The 17,915-nt window shown below is 42.0% G+C and overlaps 1 protein-coding gene across 3 annotated transcripts in view; it reads right to left on the bottom strand.

Moving 5' to 3' along the window:
* Positions 1-17,915, bottom strand: part of atp1a2a (ATPase Na+/K+ transporting subunit alpha 2a) — a 36,217-nt gene that overhangs the window by 17,309 nt on the left and 993 nt on the right. The window contains exons 1-10 of one of the 3 annotated variants that reach the window (XM_070918279.1): positions 15,048-15,059; positions 13,964-14,038; positions 12,448-12,507; positions 11,414-11,617; positions 8,275-8,388; positions 7,674-7,808; positions 6,330-6,447; positions 4,576-4,844; positions 3,092-3,290; positions 1,948-2,057 (exon numbers count right to left, since the gene is read on the bottom strand). In XM_070918279.1, coding sequence (XP_070774380.1) covers positions 1,948-2,057; positions 3,092-3,290; positions 4,576-4,844; positions 6,330-6,447; positions 7,674-7,808; positions 8,275-8,388; positions 11,414-11,617; positions 12,448-12,507; positions 13,964-14,038; positions 15,048-15,059 — 1,296 coding nt within the window. Of the gene's footprint in view, positions 1-1,947; positions 2,058-3,091; positions 3,291-4,575; positions 4,845-6,329; positions 6,448-7,673; positions 7,809-8,274; positions 8,389-11,413; positions 11,618-12,447; positions 12,508-13,963; positions 14,039-15,047; positions 15,060-17,915 lie in introns of those variants that run through there. The other 2 variants (XM_070918280.1, XM_070918281.1) reach the window with 2 other exon arrangements.

The raw sequence follows: 17,915 nt of genomic DNA, 5'->3' as shown, positions 1-17,915 counted from the left end.
TCTGATAACCTGTAAAAAATCCCCCTCGATAAAAATTCCATGATAATCACTGCAATTCATCCCACTCCTGGAGCCAATTTATTAAAATCCATGCTGAACTGATTGACCTGACGCCCAACATACAAACGGGGGCCGAACCAAGACAAGAGATTTCTCCTTGTTCCTGTTTATTCATTCATGAACAGCCGCAAAACAAGGACACGCGCTCCGCAAGATTTGTCCTTGTTTGTGCCTTTTCATGAATGAATAAATAGACAAAGGAAATTCCATTTCTCTGTTTTTCCGGGTGCAGATGGGGACTTGTTCTTGTAATGGTAGTGGAGCCTGGGCCTTGACTGCTGTGTTTGAGTGCTGTCAGGAGATATGGCTGTTACTTAATGCAGGGAGGAAGCCTGGGCACCTCGAGGGGCAGAGAGGCTGCAGCGGCAGGGTCCGCTCCCATCAGAGTCAAGAAGCTGTAATCCCCGTCGCTGACATCCACACAGAATATTTCTTCAGGTCAATGTAGCACAGGTTGGAGGATATCGGTTGGTAGAACACTGGGATATTATTGACTTACCAACCCAGCAGTGTGTGTGTTTGTGTATCAGTGTGGGGGAGTTATTTCCAGGGGTGCATTGGATTATCCTCTGCGCGTGTGTTGATGTGTGAGAGGGAGGCTAAGCATGTAAGCCAGTGTGTGCAGTGCACCTGTGTCAAGTGGTATTGACAAATCATTTTTATGGGTTGTTTTTTTCCCAGTGGGTGCCAAGTGGGTGAGGCTCGGCCGGCCGCGGGAAAGACTATAAAAAAAAAAAGTACATTTACTCAAGTACTGCACTGCACTACAATTATAAAGTACTTCCCAACATTTCAGAGGGAAATATTGAACCTTTTGCTCCACTACATTCATTCGGCAGCTATAGTTGCTGGCTACTTTGAAAAGAAACACATAATCATCTATAAAATATGATGCATGGTTATAAACCCAACTGTTTTATATATTCATTATTATACAACCAATAGCAGTGGTGGAATGTAGTACTTTTGTTCTGTACTGTACTGAGTTCATAATAATTTCATTTCATACCTGTACTCCACTACATTTCAGAGGAAAATATTGAACTTTTAACTTTTAACAACTAGTAGTTACACGTCATTTTTCAGAATAAGATGTTGAATATAAACCCATATCCTCAGTTTATAAAATAAAATACAATGTTATAGATTAAACTGCCAAACGGTATGTGATGTAGTTCAAATTTGCTCCACCAGGGTCTGAATATTTCCTCCACCACTACCCAATAGTATATAGAGTCATCACAAATAGCTCCATTTGGACCAGTTGCTAATGTGCATAATGAGTAATTATTAGTCATTTACACAATGAAATTTGTAAACATAGGGCTCAGGTTCAAAATTACTGGCTTGTCCCTTTAAAGCAACCATGTGTTTAACCTTTGAAATATGCTACTCAAGCTGTGCTCATTACAGTAAAGAAATATGTCACCCAAGTGTAAAGGTACGGCTCATTTATGTGTTTTTAATTGGTTTTGGACGGCAGTGGAGTTGCTGAGGAATTAGTTATATCAGGCAGATAATACTAGCTTAGTAGGATAAATGAATAGTTGTTTTCAGTCCTGACAAGGCTGAGAACAAGACTGTAATGATCTGAATATTTCCTACACCGCAGATTATTTCTGAGTGACAGCTCAGCTGACACTGTCCTGATGTTGTTAACTTCACCCTACCGGCAAACCATATAGGCAAAATTGTGTCTTATGAATAATGTGCATGCATGATTTGACCCAAATCTAAAAAAGGGCCTGCTCATAACATCCTTGGATTAAACTAAACCTGTTGTACCCCACTGCTTTAGAGAGCAGAGATAATTCATGAGACTGAAGCATCAATGCAAAGGTTTGGAAAGCTGCTGCGGTAATGTCTGTGTGTGGCGGAGGTTTATACCATCACGATGGGAAAGTTCTCCTGTCCGGCTTTGAAATCAGCTCTGTTGCACAGGCCGGCCACGCGAGACAGAGCAGTCCAAGTAGCAGAGCTCTTGTCAAAACCCGAACCTGAGAGAATAGCAGAGGGAGCTGTGTTAGATTTCTTTTTAAGTAGGACTCATGCAGTATTTATGCTACTGACTTAACTCTCGGTTCACAGAGTAGCGCTGGATATTGTAGCTAAATAACAAGAGGTCAGTTAAGTCGAGCTATCACTTTTTCCTTGACAAAAGTGATTTTCAATTCCCCAGTCTGAAAAATGGTATTCATTTTTAACCAGGGTGTCTCGAAAAATAAAAGCTCTTCAGAAATTTCTCAAAATTTCATCCATCCTCTCAGTCGAACTGACAATGACCCTCACTGCTGCCGGCGCCTGCATTCATTTTTCATTTTGGCCTAGACTCTCTAGAGTGGCCACTGTCACTGTTATGGTGAAAACAGAATACTGTGTACTGTACGTACACAGTGGCAAACTGTGGCTGGAGCTGTTGAACTTGACAAAGCGAGGTGCAAAAGCCTCAAAAAAACCTGCAACAGCTGCAAAAATAGTCTTTACTCCTGAAAAATGAATACGCTGTGTTTTTATTCTAGCACTTGCACTGTTTCAGCTGTACAGCCTTTGTCAGCCCTGCTGGCTACTCATTGTACGATTGCACAATCGTCTGACTCAATACTCATTGGTATGCAAAGAACACCTGTTATTTTTTCTTCTTCTTTCAAATCTTTTGGTTATTGCTAAAAGCTTCTTTGAAATTTGGCTCGATTTGTTGCTGTTTGGAAGGAGACAGGAATTCGATTGGTTCCGCAGCAGCAGCCTTGCCCAGGAACTCTGGGAAAAGACATGTTTGTAGCTGAGGGTTGTGCCGCCCACTGCATACCGCTGTTCAATTAATCCAAGCGGTAGCGCAAACAGCAATGTCGGTTGGCAGCGTGACCATTGGACAGATGAATTTCGGCAGGTGGTCACGCTCCCCCCTCTGCATTCCCTCACACTCTCCATCTCCCCTTTATATCTCTCAGTCACTCCATCATTCCCCCAAGCACTCTCCATCCACTCTCTCTTTCCCTACTCCTCCCTTTCTTTTCTCCCTCTCTCGTCTTACCAGTCTGGTCCTCGGTGGTGTCAGCCTCATGGATCTGGTTGTCGAACCACATGTGGGCCACGGTCATGCGGTTCTGGGTCAGCGTGCCCGTCTTGTCGGAGCAGATGGTGGAGGTGGAGCCGAGAGTCTCTACGGCCTCCAGGTTCTTCACCAGACAGTTCTTCTTGGCCATTCGCTTGGCAGTGAGAGTCAGACACACCTGGGAGGACGGTGGGAGGTGAGGGGGGAGAAAGAGTTGGGGGGTGAGGATGGATGATTGTTAGTCGAGGAGGGGAGAGAGCATGTGTACGCACCGGTGCGTTCAAGTGTTTGTGCATGTGAACCCATGCGTGGTCCAGGTGCCTTACAGCGCATGAGTGTGTTGGTGTGTGTTGGTGTGTGTGTGTGTGTGTAATTGGTTGGCTGGTTAACAGCAGGTGCACAGGAACATAAAAATCCGATGAATAGACATATTCCATATGTTGTAAGAGACACATCAACACACATTAATTCAAGCTGACCAAATTACTCACATAGCAACACAAACATCTCCACACACACCTCACGGTGTGTTTAAAGCGAAAGCAACTAAAGAAACCAGTCGATGGAAGTTAATTTATTTTCTGGGACCAGTGAAATGTCGACTGATGGCATTTGAAATGCCAGCTGGCATCCACATCAGCTCGCACTTTGTTTATTGTTGCAGAAAAAGTTAGATGCACTCCAACATTTGAGCAGCTTCAACACAGTGAGTAATAAATCACCTGCTTTGCTGTGTTCTGTAGCACTGTATCATTAGAGCTGCAGCTAACATTCAGTGAGGGTAAATTAGAGTTAGGAAAAGCACAGGTGTAACTAATAACATTGATGATGGCTCCGTTCCATTTAGGTGTGCCAGTAAGCCATGACTGTGAGCCAGCAGGCACAATAACAGGGCTCTAGCTGGTGTAAAGCTGCACTAATCAATATTTTTATGTTAACAATGGATCAAATTACTGCATGTAATGAGGAAACAGCTGCTCAAGACAACAAACCCATGGAGAATTAGCACCCTTAGTTCTACAGAGCGTTTAGGCCTCTTTTAGCTCATTATTTTGGTTTTCAGGCTCACAAACTTCAGTCTCATCAACACATGCAAATTATAATGTATAAATTAAACGACACCCACATACTACACTCCACCCACCAATCATCTCCATCTTCACACGACTCATTGCTAGTTTATTTTGAAAAAATTAAAATGACCACTTGCACCACAAACACTCTTAAACCTTTTTTGCTGTTTGCGTAGAGCAGCCAGTTTATGGCTTTTCCCAGTGGTGCTGTTCACCTCCTATTCCCAGAAGCATATCATGACCTGTCCTCGCTACGAGGAGACCTGGTTTATTGCAAACTGAAGTGCACGTTGTCTTGTTGCAGCAGAAACAAGATGTGAGTGAGCTTTTTGTAAAAACTTCATACGATGAGCCTCTCTCATAAAACAGAGGAACACACACACTACTCACAGTGACAGTAGCCAGCAGGCCCTCAGGCACATTCGCCACGATGATGCCAATGAGGAAGATGACGGCCTCCAGCCAGGTGTAGCCCAGGATGAGTGACAGGATGAAGAAGCTCACGCCCAGGAAGACAGCGACACCCGTGATGATGTGGATGAAATGTTCGATCTCTATGTTGATGGGCGTACGGCGGACTTCCAGCTCTGACGCCAGCGTGGCGATGCGACCCATCACTGTTCGGTCACCCGTGGCTATCACGATGCCGTGGGCCGTACCTGAGAGGGAGGGGGGGATTCACTGTTAGTCCCTCTGGACAAAAGCATCAGGTAAACAGTTATAACATGCATTTTTTATGTTTTACCAACCATCAGTTTATCACGGTAGGTAGTCAAATAGATGTTTTTCAAATGGTGTGTATTTTCTCTTTAAACGTGATATCATGAGAGCGCAGATCACAAGGTGTAAGGTACAGCTATCAGCTGGGTGACCCAATGCTCTCACTGCTTTAGTGAAATGTGTGTGTGTTTCTCAGAGCAATATGTAAAAAGAGACAAATGACTGATAACAGTGTGTGAGACACTGTAGGAGCTGAGTGCTGTATTCTGTAAACAGGAAGGAGTTGATGGCCAGATAAGGGTTAGTGAAGGATGGAGGTGAATTACAGTGATTAATAGTTGGGTGGACTGAGCAGATGCTGGACTGAGATCAGGACAGACTCTGAATCATGTTAAATATTAATAATGTAATCCAAAGTCTTCGCAAGCAGCAGTTTTTTACAGAAACAACTTCCTCAGGAGAAAGTGGTTCCAATTAAAACTGTTCAAAGCGAGATCTATGGATTATTCAGAGTAAGCGGGACTTTGTTTGTGGAAAGAAAAGGTTTTTAAATGTAATGTCTAAAGCTGTGAGCACCAACAAACAACATTTTGTTTACCTCCGTTGTATTAGTGTGGAAGCAGAAATCTCAGGGTCAGATATTTCAAAAACCTAGACACATAAAACCCCAAACCATCCGCGTAGCTAGACATCACTAGAGTTAGGTGAGAAGATATGGTCAGGCTTTTTTTATTTTTTATTTGTGTGAACACAAACTACACAGAGGGAGCAAAATGACTAATGAGTAAGTGAGACTACAAGAGAGCAGACTAAACATAGCTCTCCACACATAGATTTCATTACTGATTTAGATATTTCATTTTTGAAAAAAGCTGGCATTGGAGTTATGTTGTTTTTAGAGATAGGATACAATTAAATCCTTAAGCTCAGCTTTTAAGTCAACACAGACAAGAAGTCCTTAAAGTTCTCATAAAGTTTTAACCACAACAATTCCAAAACAATGGGGCACATTGGTTGACTGGATCCTCCAAATATATTAGACTTAAAATGAGTGTCTTTTTTTCTAGAATCAATGTATTGTACTTAGGGGACGAACTGTTCACTTCATATAAAACCTACATTAGAATTTAGATGCAAATATTGATGAAGTGGCAGATTCTAATATGAAAATCCTATTGAAATGCTTACTGCATCACTGTTTGATGATTGATAGCAACTAAAATCCCCATCGGTTGAATCTCAAATGGAAACACTCATTAATAATCTTGATGCGTTTGAAATTCAATAACTACACACTGTACTGTAGGATGGAGGGATGGCTGTTCTGATGAAGCGTGCACTAAAGCAAAACTACGTTGATCTCCAGATGGCTTAAAAAAAAAGAGGCGATAAGAGACAATCTTGGCCAGATGTGGCCTACTGACCCTCGACACAGTTGGTGGAAAAGAAACTGATGTTGCGGGTCTCCAGAGGATTGTCGTGCGTGAACTCTGGAGAGCGAGTCTGAGGCTCGGATTCTCCCGTCAGAGAGGAGTTGTCCACCTTCACGGGGACAGACAGAAAGGAAGAGAGAGTTAGTGTTACCCTGTGAGACTGAGGGACAGACACAGGAGAGAGTGAGGAGGTGAGACCGACAGGGCGGAAATGAAAGAAGCAACACTTAGAAGGCGACTAGTGCAGTGATGTAACGCTCCTGTCATGTCAAAACTGTCTTCTGGTCTTATATACTGCTGATCACCACCGTCTCATTACACTGCTCCAAAAGCCAGCAAGACAAACTCAAACATGAGTGCTGGTCAAGATAAAAAAAATTTGAGAAATGTTCACCCAACAGCAACAGTAAATACACAGAAAGTACACATGTCCTGTCACTAACTCATGAGGATGAAGAGAATTCAGTCTCAACAAGCTAACTCAGTTTTTCAATAAACCCCAAATCAAAAACAGACAAATAACCAATCAAACATTATCTTGGGTGAATATGTGGATATATGAATATGTGAGATTAAAGTGATCACTATGGGATATGCTACACAAACAACAGCTCTGCAGTCTGTGTAATGTGTGTATACCTGACTAAAATATTGCTTGTTGGCAGCAAAAAAAAGCTTGACAAGAACTTTTCTTATAACACCGATCCTTCAAAGAAAGAGCAATGGCTTGATACCATTCAGGAAAAATACTTGATGGAAACTCTCACCTCCCCTTTTGAGAGTCCAAGAAAATGTTTCTGACAGAAACTGGAAAAAAATGGACCCTTTACATGAATCGAGATGCTGAAAAAGTAACCTGAATGTTTAAATATGAAATAACTGAAGTTTGGCAACGATATCCAAAGACTCCAGATAATTCATCCACTTTAATAAATTTTACCTAATCCAGTGAAATATCCCCAAATCTACAGGATGGATTGACACAACATTTCATACATTCATGGTTCCCAGAGAATGCATTTTCTAATGGCTTTGCTTTGGTGATCCCCTGACCATCCCTGCAGTGCCACTAGCAGGTTGACAGTTTTGTGAAATGTCTTGACAACTGTTGGATGGATTAACAGGAAATTTGTGGCAAACATTTATGAATTGTAATAACTTGAACAAAATGCAAAACTAACTTGGGTGAACATGATAAACAATAATTTATAAAAGAAAGAAAGAAAGAAAGAAAGTGGAATATAAAAAGTAAGTAGCAAGTTGTGCTACTGTAATCCCATTGAGACCTCCCTCTGGGGACCCTCCCCAGGGCCGAGCCCAGCACCCCTCCCCTACCTTGCATCCGCTGGAGGAGATCACTCGAAGGTCAGCTGGGATGCGGTCTCCCCCTTTGATCTCCACCAGATCTCCCTGCACCACAAGCTCAGCATTGATCTGCATCTTCTCCCCCTCCCGGATCACCAACGCTTGCTGGCATGGGGGGGAAAAAAAGAAGAGAGAGACGAGAAGGGAGCGTGAGGAAGAGAGAGGGAGAGTTTGGGAACAGAGAGAGGATTTAGTCAGAGGAAGAAGAGAGAAGAGAGATAAAAAAAAGAGTAGCGGAGCCAGAGGGTGTAGAGGTATGTGAACGGGAGAGATAAAGAGGAAAAGGAAAAGGGGGGAGAAAAGACAGGTAGGGAGAAAAGGAGACAAGGATGGAGTGAAAAGAGTCTAAATAGATTAAAGAATTAGGCAATCGAAGTGCTAGAGGTGGATAATGCGAGGGGAGTTTTTATGCAAACACGCTCACAATCCAAAGTTGGCTCAAACATTTATTCTTCCTTTGTGCAAGCTTATTAGGTTTCCACTCAAGTGAGTGTGTAAGCCCTACTTGAGGGACAGCTTATTGATTCAGAAAGCTCTGAGACTACACCAAACACCAAATGCATCAACTTACCTGTGGCACCATTTTCTTGAAGGAGTCCATGATTCGGGAGCTCTTGGCCTCTTGGAAGTAGGAGAAACAACCGGTGACGATGACCACGGCTGACAACACCACGCCCAGATACAGCTGAAATGGGGGCAAACCAAAACCGCGGGGGTGAGGGGGCTTAGTTTGGCCCATGTAAGGCATGTTTAAATGTAGGAAAAGGGGATTTATGAACCTGAAACGTTTTAAAACAGCAAAACCTTAAATGCAGAGCGCAAGAGAAGAGTTCAGAGCAAGAAAACCTGGTGAAGCCCTCAGTCTTAGTGGAAGATTTAAAAGGAAAAGCCGTCCTAGAGCTGAATTTTCGTGTACTATTCCTGTCATCTTGGATGGTTCATTCAATGTTGGTCCAAGTGAACATCTGTCTCCCAAACCCAGAGAACCGAGAACTGAGACTCTGATCTGTCAGGCCACCAAGAGACACTTTCTGAACTGGAGCCTGGCTTTGTACTGTAGACTCATGCTTGTGTGAAAGCGAGGAACATTTATTCTGGTGTATTTCATTTCAGTTTTACCAGTGAAAAAGCTGTTCATCAGTTCTCACTGATGCAAACAAGACAGCCAGGCACTTTGGATGAAAGCATCTGCCAGCTGGTGTACTGTATGTCCTGGACTCCTCGAAAATAGAATTCCTAAACCCTGAAAAGTTTCATGTTTGGAAGGTGCTGCTTTCATTTGACAGCAACAACAGGATGTTTTGCTATTTTATGCTTCAACGCCTTTTTTCTTTTCTTTTTTTTTTGTTACCATAGCAGTGCAAACGCTTCTGAACCAGGAAATACAACTGTATCCTCAGAAAATCACTTTCCAGTGTTCACAACATTTGCCTCCAATTCAGTGTTCAGTTTGCAGCTCCTGGTTTTGTCTACACGCTGGTTTTGCAGATTTAAGCTCAGCTCTTTAGCCTCTTGTTCTTCTTCTCCAGCTGAACAGAATTGCAGGAGCAACATCCGTCCAGGCAGGTGACACATTTCAATCTACTTAAAGTGGAAATTTAAAGGATTGAAAGAATAATAGCTTAATTTCCAGATTGCAAATGTAAATTTCAGTTCAGCAGCACTTTCAGAAGCCTGGGGATGCTAAAATACTTTCTCAAACGGAAGAAGACAACGCAACCTTTCAGTTCAATAAATACATCGAAATAATGAAAATTAAGTTTTAATCCGACAACAGCAATGTGTAAAGTTCTGTTAGGGCGGCTTTTCATCTTAAATAACTGCTTGTACATTATGTAAAGGCTCAAAGTGCCAAAGCTGCAGGCAGTCGGGGCTTTGAAGTAGCTCACCAGAGCATCCAGCTGTACATGCTCAGTACTGAATGTAGAGATTAAATCATGGGGAGATTAAAGTTATCACGTGTGTGCATGTGCGTGTGTCTATCTAACTGTATGTTACTGTATATTATGCAAGGGTTTAATGCTGTCTGGGGTTTGGAGAGCGCTGAACGATGATTGCATAATGACTCAGAGACATAAAGTGCAGTATGGATGGCTGCTTGGCTCCATTTGATCAGCGGTTGGTCTGAGTATTTATCTGTACTGATGCCAGGAATGATGCCAGTGTCAGCGGTTGTTTTTTACGTCACACTCTCTGATGAGGGGGGCTGTGGTTGTAATTCTATACATATGAGGACCAAACCCTGGTGTGTTTCAATCTGTTTTAAAATGTGTGTTTTTTCCCTCCTTTTTCATTTTAATGCCCTTAAGTTTTCCTCCTTTTTCTTTACGCTCTTTCCTTTGGTGAATGTTGGCTCTGTGTTGGCTCATGTGACCTAACTGTGTTGCCATTTTGGCCAGGACTGTCGGAAAAGAGATTTAGGTCTCAAGAGGCCACCCTGGTTAAGTAAAGGTCAAATCAAAGGACAATCTACCAAAATGAAGTATTTTGACACTTACCTCTGGTTTAAGGTGAAGATGAGATTCAGGATTTGGTTTAAATTAGGATAAACACATATGTTTAGTAAGTGTGTCTGCAAAATGTGTGTATATTTATATGTGCAGGGCTTTGAAATAATTTGATATTACTGTTTCTTGATCTTCTGTGGAATTATGATATTGTCTTAGTGACAGATGGTCACTGAGTTATCATATTGAGTCATATTGATCATATTGAGTTATCATATTGAGTCATATTGATCATATTGAGTTATCATTTGACAAAAGTCTGTTGACCAAATTAACGACTCCACAAAAGTTATAACTGGAACCAAACGAGTCATTTGAGATTTGATTTACTTATTTATCTTTTCTTGCACAGCCCAGGTCAATATTACACAGCCTGCTTTAACACCTTTATTGAGAGGCAAGCTGGGCTTTAACTCTTTCCAATGTATTAAATGCCATTCAGAAATTGGTACGAGTGCAGGTACGTTCTGGAAATGTACAAGGATACAGACGTGGAAGATGAAGCCGTCACCTTGATCGGATATGGTATGATATGGACAGCTTTCACTCCTTCATTGTAAATTAGCATCTGAGGTGGACAGTTCAAGAAACTAAGTGGAATATTGTTATACATCGCAAGAAAGATCCTAAAACGTTGGCTTTCTAGAGATGCTGCTTCAGTGGAACACCCTGAATGACAATATCAAGAGATTAATCAATACATGCCGACCAGTCATAGACGTGGGCCGCTCTTGGTTGGACTTCCCTCTGCGTAACTTACAACTCTGGAACTGACTGTGACTTGAAAAACCGCAATAAAACGAAGGAAAAAGGATTCGTTTTGTTTGACGTAATGCAGAACATTGCGTTTAAATACTGACTCGATCATTTCAGATGTGACTTTTACACATTTATGTATATTTTGATGTTATTTATTATTATTATTAATATCGTGACACTGTACCAAACTACAGGCAACATTTTACCACTTCTGTAGGAAGTCCGTACAATGTGTGTATATTTTGTCTGCCAACGTATGAATCTATATATGTAATAATAAATCTATAGGTGCAAACATGCTGGTGGAGTATGTGTTTGCATGCATATGCCCCTTTATTTGTGTCGACTCTACCTGTATTATAACTGCATCTCTCCCTGTGTGTGATTAATATGTAAGGTGTGTGCTTGTACATATGCGTGCATGTTTTACAAGCAGTTTCTCACATTGTCATTGGGCACTTCGTCCTCTGTGGCCACCTGGATGCTGTAGGCCAGGAAGCAGAGGATGGCACCGATCCAGAGCAGGATGGAGAAGCCGCCGAACAGCTGACGGCAGAACTTGACCCACTCCGGGGTAGTCGGGGGAGGGGTCAAGGCGTTTGGACCGTCCCTGGCCAGAATCTCCACAGCTCTGGCGTTGGTCAGGCCCTGAGGGAGAGCAATTTTTAGGAATGAATGTCTTTCTGCATGCGCCGGGAATCTTATTACAACACAACGGCCCCATTTTCACCGCGGCTTAAAAAGCAATTTTACTGCTACAGTTGCAGAACATCAAGTATTCCTGCCTGGCCTATTTAACACCACAAATATAATAAACTGGGTGACTCTCCTCATCTACAGTTTTATGCCATAAAACTGTTGAATGCAACTGTATTGAACATTTTTTTTCCTGATTTTATGCCCAATAGTGTCAAGGTCTAATTTACAGAAAATCCATGCAAATACCTGAAATACTATAATTTAATTATATGGGGGGAAAAATAGCTCTCTTTCAAGCTTCAGCAGGTTTGTGATATTTTTACAGCTTGTGATATTTTTGGAGCACCTTGGCTTCTATTTTTTTTTTTTTTTAAACACTAATCTTAAAAAGATAAAAATCAGTTTAGCTACACCTGCAATGTCAAACTTAAAGTAAGCAGCAAATGTGTTTACAGCTTAAAGACTTTTGTGATGTGTTTGTATCTGCCTGTGTATGGGAATGTAGGAGTTGTTGCGTCAAAGTGTGTCTGTGTGTGTTTGTGCGTGCGTGTGTGTGTGATTTAGGGATTAAAGATGAATGAGGCTCAAGGTGAGCTGGGGACGCTGCGCTGGATCTAACTTGACCAAAGTAATGCTTGGTCTCTGCTTGGATGTTGCTTTTCAGTACAGGCAAGCAGATTACATATCAGCAGGAGATATGACAACAGCTCTTTGTTGTGTGTTTGTGTGTTGCAAGTGTGCATGTGTAAATGAGTGCGCTTGTGTTTGTGTGACGTTACCCGCATGAGGTCCACTCCATAGCGTTTTCCTAGATCATCCAGAGTTATTTTGTGGTCGTCCTGCAGGGATAAAATGTTCTTCATTTGAGCTTCAATGGATAAGAAACAGTAAACAGAATCAGAGTAATTTTAATTGCCATGTAAAATAATTTTAAAGGGAATTTGTCTTTCACGTATCATGAATGGGAAACAGCACGTTATTTTACAATACATTCACCGTTTTACTATGTGAACTGAAGCAAGGCAATTTTATTTTATTTTGTATATATATATATATATATATATATATCACAAGGGAAGCAGTAGGGCTGCAGCTGTAAAGGGAAGTTTAATAACTGACCAGGGTAATGGTCAACTAGATCGTGAGGGCATAGCTCTGATGCATTGCACACCTCCAACTTACTGAGTAAAATACTTTATTCTCTCTATCTGATGTGGATTCAGGGGCTTTATATATATGATTCATTCCTCATGACAGATCAAAGAGGTCAAAGAGTGATCTCCACTCCCCCTGCATCTCCAAGTAGTGCTGAACTGGAGCTCAGCAAACCGTCTGTTCACCAGCAGTGAAAATGTGACCCATTGAAAACTGTAGGTTTGCTGAAAAAAGAGCATAATGTATGTTGTGTTTCTATGTTAATAATAATGCCACCTCGAGATATTCCAGCTGTATCTAAAGAGGAGACTGGTGCGGCAGCAACAAAAAATTCAGTCCCACAGAATGAAGGGCTACTTTTTTCACTCAACAATAAGACGGAGAAATCCACCAATTTCTTGACCAACAGTAGCCTCAGAGGAACACAGTGAAATATAGTTGCAAGTGACTCAATGAAATGCCCCAGTGTTCACAAAACTGTTTGCTAGTTAGGCTTTATTTATATGCCCCTTCACCCAATATTGATCAACCATTGTCTGGTGGTTGTTTATAGGATTTCTGGGACAAAAATGTAGGAAATCACTAACTAAAGAAGTACACGAGGCGCGCTGATGAAAGTAAAATACAACACTTGATCACAAAACCACTCCTAAGTGTTGACAGCATCCAAGGAATTCTTTTCTTTAATCAGTCACGGGCCAATTTGATAATTGACAAGAGCTGCTTTATCAGAGATACTGTGTGCAGCAAAACTTACCCCAGTTTTCATGGGCATCGCTTGGCTGCGTTTTGACAGCGCCTCAAAGAGCTACAGCTCTGCACAAGACAAAAACTCTGCACTACACTGTTGGTGGCCCACAAATTATTCAGTATCTTTGTGAGTACAAAGAAGAGCAGCCAGAGGGTGGTAGAACAGATAGGAGAGGACAGGCTGGCTTCGAACTCATCTACAACTGACTACACTAAGCAGGTTGGATTGCCATTTTGTTTACGGGCCACTGTTTTCATTTATAGCCTTGTTAAATAACCTGGTGTCTTTGGTGTAACGCTATTTGGGGATCGTTTGGGAGCAGCAGCAAAGGAATCAATCACTGTGCAGTGTGAGTGTGGGTTGGAGCAGTGACAGCTTGTTTTTCTTACCAAGGACACCTCCTTCTTCAGCTCATCCAGGTCCCTGTCCTTCTTCTTCCTCTTCCCTCCATTCTCGGCACCACACTGTGGGGTGGGGGGGGTTAGGTGAAAGAGAGAGAGAGAGATTACCACACACATCAGGCCTGTAGGTTATCATCCCAAACCTCCACAGGAAGTAAGTGGGAAAAGTCCAATGCTTGTAGCCACATTGTGCCCGGCCATTTACATTCATAGCCACGTATTACAACATCAGTGTGAGCACAATGGACTTTGTGTACGCTGGTTTGTGTCAATCTCCTGGCACTACTGGCAAACCATTCACTGAATGTGGAGGAGAATTTTTTTTTTTTTTGTCATAGTGCGAGTTCCTCATTTGTGCGAGAGAGAGAGAGAGAGAGAGAGAGAGAGAGAGAGAGAGAGAGAGAGAGAGAGAGAGAGAGAGAGAGTGTGTCATGAACAGTTGGAAGAATGGTGCATCATGGAAATCATCTGCTGCTGTCAGTCTCCTCTTAGCAGCACGTGTGCATGTCAGTGAAGGAGGGATACACAGAGAGAACGAGGGGAGAGTGTGAGCAAGTGACACAGTGAAAAAGTAATCAAAAGGAGCCAAAGAGGGAGCGCAGAGCCGATGGAGTGCCTGAAATGTGTCTGGCATAGCAATTTCCCCCCACTGTGTGTGTGGAAGATTACCAGCCTGTCCTCCCATAAAGCTAAATGGAATGGGCCTGATGGAGAGAATAAAAACAAAATTACATAATTACCCGAGTAAACAGCGAGCCCTGAAACAAAACTTATTGAGGAGAAAAGCCGTCATCCTGAGACGTCACCGTCTTAAAAGAAGAAGGAGCTCTCTGATGCTCGGAGGCATCAAGCCCTGCAGACGCGTTTAGTAAGCTCAGGGTTTTTCCATGATGCATGTCCACGCCATATGCTGCTGTTGTACATAAGCTACAGTAGGAATGCAGCATGCCAGAGTCATGTTCATCCACTCAGTTACGACAAGAAGGGCTCGAGTGTAATAACAAAAATACATGGAGGTAAGAAGAACAATTTCTGTAGGTTTTTGTTTTTTTTAAGAATATAGAGAACTTACCCCTTTGCCCATGCTGGACGTTCAGATGTCGGCAGGTTATAATGTGAAGGACAGCGCTCAGGGGCCCCGCCACAGCTGAGACCTCCAGCCCCCACCCCTTGTGGAAGACACTGGTGGCTTTTTTTGGGCCTGGCACCCCCACACCAAACATCCCGTTCCCTCTCTTCTTGCTCCCTCCTGTCAGGGTAACCTGAGACATTTAACCCCCCCCACTACTCCACTCCTATCCCAGGCTTTCGCTGCACCCAGGCCCCCCTCCTCCAGCACCACCACCTCCAAACACACACTCACACACAGAGGGGGTTTCTGAATGTGTACCTGCACCTGCTCAATATGCCGCCCCCCCCCTCACAACACACACACATGGTTCCATGGAGAACAACAACCCATCAATCACTGCTGTCAACACAACAAATGAAACCTTGCACTCTACATAACATGCAGTATTTATAACAAACGTGATAATGAGGGACCAATATTGGCCCTCAAGAGTAATAACGAAGCAGACGCAGAGTATTCAGCCGTTTGGATTCCGAGCACAGACTGAATCCTCAGGTCTCTTCTGCAAATAAATCCTGCGAGAAACTGTTTAATCATTTGTTAATTGATCCTCAAAGATGAACTGTTAACATTATTTTAAAGTTTGTCTTCCGCTTGAATCCAAATTGACTCGTAGCCAGTACAACGCCGCCGTTAGCTTAAAGTCCAACATATTTAGACCATAAGGCGGGTCATCTCCACTGCGCCCACGCAACAGATGCAGCGAATGATCCTGTGGCAGCTCAGCACCAAATGTCTTCTTACTAGTTGCCAGTTACTTTTAGAGTTGATTTTGGACTCTTTCTACATTGCAGTGCTTCTAGTCCTGTATGAGCTGTGCACTTTGATGTATTTATGAGGCCCTGTAGTGTGCTCCTTTTCAAGGTTTCTTCCATTTCCCAATGAAATGGGTTTTTCAAGGGTATGTTTGTTTGCTTGTTTGGCTGTACTTATCACTAGACTTTAGCATATGTCTTCGGTAAAAGAAACACTGTAAACTCTGTATGAATAAAGTTTCTTATTTCAGAGATATCAATGTACACATTTTAATTTTAGCAATAAAAAAAGCCAGAGAAGTGATCAAATAGGTCACTTTAAACCTGAATGGGTCAAGAGATAAGACTGATAATATATTCTTGCCTTTAACTTACATATTCTTGTAAAATGCAGTGTGTCTTCATCCTGTACCTAACTGCAACTTGTAGAAGCCACTGAGCAAAAGTTACATACCAGTAGCCTCGCCTTAAATGTCTTATTATCAATCCGGTGGTGGACAGACAGATGGCGATCCGTCACAAGGACACTAAGATGAAAAGCCTGAAAGCAATACAGACTGCACCTGGTTTGCTTCATTTTTCTACATAAAAAAAAAAAAACATTACAAACAGAATCATTTGGAAGAATAGTTCAACATTTTGTGAAATGTGCTTCTTCGATTTCTTGTCAAGACTTGATGAGACTTGACAAGATGAGAAGAAGATCAATATCACTCATGTCTATGCGTTAAGTATGGAGCTAGGGCCGGGAGGAAATTAGCTTAGCCTAGCTTAGCATTAAAGACTGGATGCAGAGGGAGACAGCTAGACTGGCTCTGTCCAAACTTGAAAAATATGCCTTTCAGCACCTGTAAAGCTTGTTAAAAGTATTTAAAAAAAAGTCACACAACATAACTCCCTCTAAAAGCACCAATTACCATTCTTACATTTCTGTGAACATGTTAATTAGTGAGCTTTAGAGGTGTTGCTGGGCATATTTTTGAACTTTGAAAAGAGTGAGTCGTCATGCTAAGCTAATAGTCTCCTGGTAGCTAGCTTTATACTTAACATACATACATGAGAGTGGTATCAATCCTCTCATCTAACTCTCAGCAAGAAAACAAATATGTTTACCTCCCACATAAGGAAGTTTAAAGCCCCTATGTGTAGGATTTGAACATTTCTGAATTTGGTGACTCCAAGCGGTAGCATCAAAACAGACAGTGACAGACAGTGACAGACAGCCACGCACGCCATCACCCCCTCAGACAGCCATTCAGATGCTGTTGCTGAGCAGGTCAGTGGGCATCAGTTAAAGACTGTGGTTGCACTGTGTGTGTGTGTGTGTGTTACTGTTTGATTATGAACCAGAGCATTTCTGAAAAGGTTATGTATGCTCACTGAACCCTGTCTGAAAGCTAGATCAGGAAAAATTAAGCTTTTCTGGAAATTATACCTCATTTTGTCACTCTGCAAAATGTGAAAAGGTTGTAAATGGTCACAAAGCATTTATTTTCAGTTCATCATCATTACTTTTAGGTGTTTGGGTAACAAAGGGCATGATAAGGTGAAAACATTTTTGTCCTCACCTGCTGCCAGGAAGCAGAAGTTTCAAAGTTTAATTCCAAAACCAAATTCCTTTTGTATTTAAAAGAAAAAAACCTGGCAGTCATTGTTCACCATTTACAGATTACGGCCTCTAAAATGTTTTTATTTCTGTGCATGCAAATGTCCTTAGATAGCTAAAAAGGTTAGGGCTATTCTATCACGAGTTTCACCATTATGCCAGCTGAGTATTCAAATATTTCAAATGGTGGATATCTCATTTTGGAAGGACTTCCTTCTTTTGAAGATTTCATGAAAGTATGTCTTGGCAGAGACATTCGTGACGGATTTACACAATGCTTGGAACTGAAAGAAAGAAGTCTGTAGACATTTTCAGCTGGGTTTACTTTGTCTTCGGTTGACAACAGCTGCGCTTGGGGCTTTAATATTTATTTACGTTCTCTTTACAACATATTATACAGAGTCATCAAAAGGTGTTAGTGCTCTGGAATTATCACAAGCATTAAAA

Source organism: Enoplosus armatus, chromosome 14 (assembly GCF_043641665.1).
Source record: "Enoplosus armatus isolate fEnoArm2 chromosome 14, fEnoArm2.hap1, whole genome shotgun sequence".
NCBI classification, from domain to species: Eukaryota; Metazoa; Chordata; class Actinopteri; order Centrarchiformes; family Enoplosidae; genus Enoplosus; species Enoplosus armatus.
This window is presented reverse-complemented; position numbering and strand designations above follow the sequence as displayed.